Source organism: Melozone crissalis, unplaced genomic scaffold, assembly GCF_028551555.1.
Source record: "Melozone crissalis strain CALT ecotype California unplaced genomic scaffold, PUWL_Pcris_2 ptg000023l_1, whole genome shotgun sequence".
Classification (NCBI taxonomy): domain Eukaryota; kingdom Metazoa; phylum Chordata; class Aves; order Passeriformes; family Passerellidae; genus Melozone; species Melozone crissalis.
In genome coordinates, this window is record NW_026535801.1 from 25283550 (window position 1) to 25290145 (window position 6596).

The following is a 6596-nucleotide window of genomic DNA, read 5'->3' on the forward strand; positions in this document are numbered from 1 at the left end:
TGTGGAATGTTATATTAATGTGTATTTTGTTGTGCCAATAAAGCTGTGCTGTTACTTCTATCACAGAAAAGAAACTCAATGCCTATAAAGGCTTATGTTCAGAAAAAACTGTACCCTGGATCAAATTCAAAAACAGTTGCTACAGCTTTTCCACAGTTCTTCAGGGCATGAGTTTTGATACAGCATATGAGGTCTGCAAAAATCAAGGTAAGCGATTGTTTTGTAACTACCAAATGTCATTGTGATATCTTAAATCAATATTTATTTTCTGAAATGACTGAAATCATGGCATATGTTTTCTCTGATTCAAGATAATGTTAGTGGAGCTCATAAGCCAACTATGAAATTGGAGGCAGCATGCATCAAAAAAATGTTCCTTTCTGTGTGAAAATACTGGTTTCTACAATAAAACATAATATGAACATTTTTCCTTTCAAATTTGTTTTAAAGTTATGTGAGAACAGTTTTGTATCTGCTTGAGCATTTTCACAATTATTACAAATTTAAGAACTTACAATGTATAACCAGACTTTTCAAGCTCTTCAGTTAAGACTCATAATGTTAACTTTTTGAAGTGCAATGTTTTAATGGCATGGATTGCTTGAAAATTTGTTCTGTGTTTAATGTGAAGGATCAGATCTTCTGACTATTCAAGATGAAGATGAAAATGCCTTCATTTTGGAAGAATTACACAGCTTTGGCTATTCTGTACAAATGGTTTGGTTGAACATTCTGCTTGTTACAGACAGTAAGTTTGGGGAAGAATAGAATTGCATGTAAGAACCTGGCTTGGGTTTTGGTTATTTTCCAAAAACCATTTTCAATAACCATTTTTCAAAACACTTTAGTCTTTTGAGATTTTTTTCGTTGATTTGTGCCTGTTAATAATGTAGTAAAAACAGTGAGGCTTCCTGCAATAGTTACCAGTATTCTGATATGCATACATGCATGTAAATGCCTTCTTTTCCTTCTTAAAGATACACTACAGACTGTCTTCTGTGTTAACTACATAGGATGTTTTTAAATCCTTCAAGAAAAGAAAATTATACAGTGGCCAAACAGACAAAATCCTGGTATTCTGTAATACTGTATTTTTCATGTTGTGAGGGTAAATCTGACTGAAACAGAAATATTTATCAAAATACTATTCTATTTTGTAATAATTTTTGACTTCTACCCATAGATGAGACAATCTCCTGGTTTGATGGTTCTCCTTTAAATTATTCTAACTGGGGCATCAGAGAGCCTGAATTTGATAATCTCAAAGGGAATTTCTGCATCAGCTTGAGGACCACAGATGGAGTCTGGAAATTATCTCCATGCAGAGAAAAAAAGGGTTTTGTATGTAAAATGGATGCAGGTATGTGCTTCCATAAGAGAAGGCAATTCTGTCCTTATAACCATTGTTTTACTTGGTGCTTGCTTACTTGGTGTCAATTTTCATCTCATTAATTCTGTCCCTTGGCACTGGGGAGAAAAATACCTCTAAAAGCCCCAGGCAGCTGGGGTGACCTCTATTTGGGGAACCCAGGCAGCCACTGCCAGCTGCAGGAGCCTTCCTGTGACATCAGGGTGACGTCCACAGCCCCGTGGGGAGGGCAGGTCCAGCCTGGGAGAGCTGTGCAGGCACCACAGCAGCAGGAATGTGGGTCTGTGAGAGAGCTCCGGAGATTCCAGAGCCCACACCAAATCCCTCAGTCACTGCAGGGCCCTCTAACCAGGCTGATCTGCCTCTGCATGGCTCTGTCCATGAATTTGTGCTTTAAAAAGTGGGTAAATACTGCTGCTCATCCTTGCACTAATGCCAATTAATATATTCCACTATATTAAAGGGATTTTAGAATGGGTACTGAGAAGACAATCTACCTAAAACCAACAAAAATAGGCTGTTCTTTGTTTAATTTGGTTCATGTCAATGTTATTCCAATTGGCCAAGTTAAACATAATCTAGTATGCTATTTAAAGTGAATATGCATAATAACATTTGTGGGTCATTTTGTGACTGTTCTGAATTTTATTTCAGATATTGATGCAACAGAATCCTCTGAAAAAGGTAAATTCTGTACTTTTTTAAATAAGGAATAATACACATTTTGAGCTGATATTTTGTGAGACAATATTTTTTCACTGTTAAACTTGTAATTTGAAATATGTGACATAAGGAGTAGTAATGTTTTCCTTAAAAGAGCTATATGTTTATATTTCAAATTACTTATTATTCTAACTATGTTTGCTTAATAGCAGTTTCTGTTCTTCCCTTTCAGCATCATACAGTGGGCTTGTAGCTCTGGCTGTTCTTGTGACATTGGTGATGTTGGCTGCCATTTCCATTTTCCTGTGGTGCCTGCACAAAGAGAACAACCAACTCTTCCGCAGGATACTGTGGGTCAGAAACGCCTATTTGCCACAGATTAATGCTGATAGTCCTGGTCTGGAAGAAAGCATCCTCATTTCTGACTTTGAGAGAAGTGAAAACAATTAATTGATCAGAAGTAGCAAGCGGTCTTGTCTTCCATGTGAAACTTCACAACCTACAGTGGTTTTCTCATTCTTGGAGAGCCCATATCCTGAGGAACCCTCCTGACCATCAGTATCAATGCTGGAGGAGCTCCCTACCCTGGACAGCTTTTACTTTGTTGCAGGATGAGGTGAGGATGCAAGGCAGAGCCACGGAGAAATGTTCTTCTCTGAGACAAGACAGGAATTGAAAATACTCATAGACCATAAAGTTCCAACCACTCACTTGGAGCAGAAATGCTTAAGGTCCCAGAGCAGTGGACATTTTCATGCAACGTTTTCCTTTGGGAATGTTTGGGCCTTTGTGTTTTGTTTTTATACTTTGCAGAACCTGCTTATGAGCTGGCGGTAAAGTTTGGCCTTGAATTTAGGAACTCTGAAATATATTCCAAGGATTATGGGGAACACTTTTTTCCTGCAAAATGAGCAGTTATTTTTCAGATAATAGATTCTTGCCACATTGATTTCCAAGCTTGCAGGGAGATTGAGTAACTCTTGACTTGGGACTGCCAGAGTTTTGGTAGTTTGGCTTGTGATGCCTAGTCCATGTTATAAAATAAATTAGTCTAAAGATATAATGGCTTCCTCATTCTTAAATTATTATATTCATTAGAGATGCATCCAGCGTCCTATTCAAGATCTAGCAATGTCATCTCTCATCTAGATTATTTCAGACATGGAATCCCATCAGCCTTCATGAAAAACATTTTTGGGCAATATCTGTTTGAAGAAAAACCCCTGTTATAAATCTTTCTGAAGGTATGGAACAAATGACCTTACTGTTCACCTGCAGTGTTCCTGTGAGCACTATTCATGGACACTCTGCTGAGACCCTGCTCTCCAAAGCTAGGGGTGACATGTGGGGGAGCCACACTGCTGTTCCCAAGGGTGCTAGTCCTCTATGCCTGTGTAGCAGACACTTTCCCTTTCAGTGTTCACACCAAGGTGCTAAGGAAGAAGATGAATTTTGCTGACCCCTTGCTCTGTTGATGATTGTGAAGGAGCCAGCTCAGGTCTCTTTTCTATCTCAGTTCCAGCAGCCCAGGACAGAAATGTTTACTCTCCTTGGGATTTCCACCAATCCAACCAGTCCTCCATACACTCTCTGAAAACACCTGGGAGCTTTTTTATTTTTTTATTTTTATTGCAGGGTGGAAAAACAAATGCATAGCGATGGTTACTTCACAATGGATTTAGTGTCATTTCCTCCATCTCTAAAATCTGCTGCAAAGGGCTGCATTTGTTGTTCTATTTCTCAGTTTCCTTGTTTTAAGGTGACTCATTCTAAAAGTTTTGCAAGAGCCCTGAGATGGAGGTATGTTCCTCAGACTGAAACAAGCAGCTAAGACCAAATGAAATATTTTTACACAATATTTGTGCACATGCGCAGGAATGTATGACTGCCTTTGACCTAGATTTCACATGGCCAAAAATTGCCTGTTCATGCCATAATTATACGTAGGGCTAGTTTTAAAAATTATTTCATACGTAAAATATTTCTGTGCTGGTTTACAGAATTGGTTTACTCTTTTTGATGACTGCTAAGGTTGTAGCTATCACAAGTTCTTCATCTCAAATTTTTCTGTCATATAAAATATAAATAGCTTTTCTGTGTACATTCTGCCTAGCAGTTTGACCCCATACATTAGTCTTGAGTAATATTTTTTAAGTTTTGGTTTAGTCCTCTATATTTATCTATTGGACTGTTTTTATTTGCAGTCCATTATTAGAGTTTATGGACTGCAACTTTTAAGTACAATTGCCAGATAATCTGTTGTTTATATGTATTACCTGTGATAGCTTTTTACCACCAAAAAAAAAAGAAAAAGAGCTTATGAACTCTTCTTTCCCCATGACTATTTCACCTATTCAAACTACAGCTGGAGGAACTTAAACCAATAAACTCCCTTCATCACATTCACTGAGAAGTGTGTAAATCTGCCTTCTTACAGTGCAGCAAGCAGAGTGGCTTGCAGGGTGGTTTTTGTTTGCAGGACTAAGCTGTGCCATCTCTGGGGACATGTGTTTATTGGGCTGCAATGCTGTTGATAGTTATACAGAGTCTGGTCAGATTTTGATGTGGTGAATGAAGTTGTATTTTTTCACAAAACTTGACATAGATGTTTTATCAGTTTTCCTTGAGGTATGTTGTATTCCTTAAAATATACCTGAAGGGTAATGGCATAATCAATAAAGCTAACCTCAAAATAGTGATTGTTGATTAACATTGATGTAGATGAACTTGTATTAAAGGAAAAAAGTTTAAACAGTGTTTTCTTCCTACTTTGAAGTGGTTTTGAAGGAACAGACCCTTGAATATTTTATTTTTAAATCTTTCATCATTTAACTTTTTTATAACTGCAGATATTATTCACTCAAGAATGTAATCAGCGATTGCTTTCTAGTCTTTCTACTGGACTTTGTTATCAATGGCTTTCAATTGTTTTCCCTTAATCAGAGGTCTCTTATACTGTCCCTGATCAGAGTGTGTGGTGACTGTGGTTTTGTTGGTGTCCTTGATGACATTGGCCATGAGATTCACTGTATTATTTCAACTGGAAAATTAAAGCGTGACTGACAGTTGTCCGTGCTGTAATTTGTCTTGAATCTCTCCCCAGCTTTACTAAGAGGAGAGGCTCTAGTGTCTCATGAGAGCAGTGCCCAGGCTTTGCCCTGGCTCATCCTGTGTGAGGACAGCTGGCTCCAGCCTCCTTTCAGACTAGACCTGGGCACTGCCCACCATCTCCACACTCAGGGTGGTCTGAGCATTTCCCAGGACATGGATGGGGATGCCTCAGAACGTGTGTGTAAGAGGTGCTGGAAGGAGGTGGGAGCCAGGGCACCAACAGTAAGATGGTGGATGGAATCATGGCATTAATTTACAGATATTCTCCCAGCCTACTGCCTGTTCCCTGCAGTAGTGAGCTGAGGCCACCATTGGTGAGCTGCAGGAGTTTTCCTGCTGAATCGTGGAGGGTGTGTTGTGTGGGAGCCTATTTGTATCCTCCACAGATGAGGTAGAGATATATGGACTGCAGCACAGCAGCTTGCATGGATTGCACCAACATGCTTTGTGTGTCCAAGGACTGGGTTCAACAGGCCCTCAACAGGCCAGTGAATGTTGCAGGTTTTTTGCCATGTTAGCTTCTTTCAGTGTTCTTACCCAAAGAGAAGTGTTACATCTTTTCATACCACATCTTTCTTGGGTGATCGAAGAGTACCCCCACCAGAGAGAGATATGTTCAGGTCAAACTTCTCTGCCAGATATTGGGGTTTGTCAAATCTCCATCTGCTTTTCTTTGCAGATGCCATTTCAGGAGAAAATTTACCTCCTGGTCCCTTGAGCAATCCTTGCAGCATGTCTCTGAGGAAAAGAGATGTTCAGTGCAGCTGCCATATCCCAGGCAGACATAAGTCTGTGATGGGAACATTTGTATGCTGGTGGTGCCCAGCATGGCAGGACACAGCAAAGGGTGGTTGTGGCACAAGGTTTTAAGTGGGCAGCATGACTCCCTCAGCAAAGTCCTTTCTGGCTGTGCCTGTGCTGGGCACTGCCCTTCCTTGTGCAGGGATCCCCCTCCCTCCCACTCTCCTGCCTCTGCTACCTTTGCACACACGCACTTTTGTAGCTGGGGAATGACCAGGCTGAATGACCAGGAGCCACAGGCTGTTTGAAATTTGTGCTGTACAGTCCAGAGGGACCATAGGGAAAAAATAGTGGGTTTGCGTGCTCTGTTGACAGTTGAAAAGCTCTGGTTCCCATTGCACAAATTCCCATTTAATTTAACCCCCTGCGGTTTTTTTTCATCATGTTACCTCCCTTAGTGTAGTAACACGCATCCTCCGTCTCTTGTAATAATAAACCCACTGTAATGAAAACCATGGCATACTCTTCCTCCACGGCATTTGCTTGGTTAAAAGCTAAATTGCACACAGTCAGCAACTGGGCTCTAAATTCTCAGCTCAAAAAAAACCAACAAAAAACCCACCAAAAAACAAATCCAAAATAGAGGCCTCTACTTGAGCTATAATATTTTCTTTGTCAGTGGGTGGAATGTTGATTTTAAACCTCTGCAGGC

General features: G+C 40.0%; 1 protein-coding gene across 1 annotated transcript in view; it reads left to right on the forward strand.

Moving 5' to 3' along the window:
• Positions 1–4166, forward strand: part of PLA2R1 (phospholipase A2 receptor 1) — a 34931-nt gene extending 30765 nt beyond the window's left edge. The window contains exons 26-30 of the mRNA XM_054277774.1: positions 67–207; positions 632–748; positions 1184–1360; positions 2024–2053; positions 2265–4166. Coding sequence (XP_054133749.1) covers positions 67–207; positions 632–748; positions 1184–1360; positions 2024–2053; positions 2265–2482 — 683 coding nt within the window. The 3' untranslated portion in view covers positions 2483–4166. The remainder of the gene's footprint in view (positions 1–66; positions 208–631; positions 749–1183; positions 1361–2023; positions 2054–2264) is intronic.
• The last annotated feature ends 2430 nt before the right edge of the window (positions 4167–6596 follow it).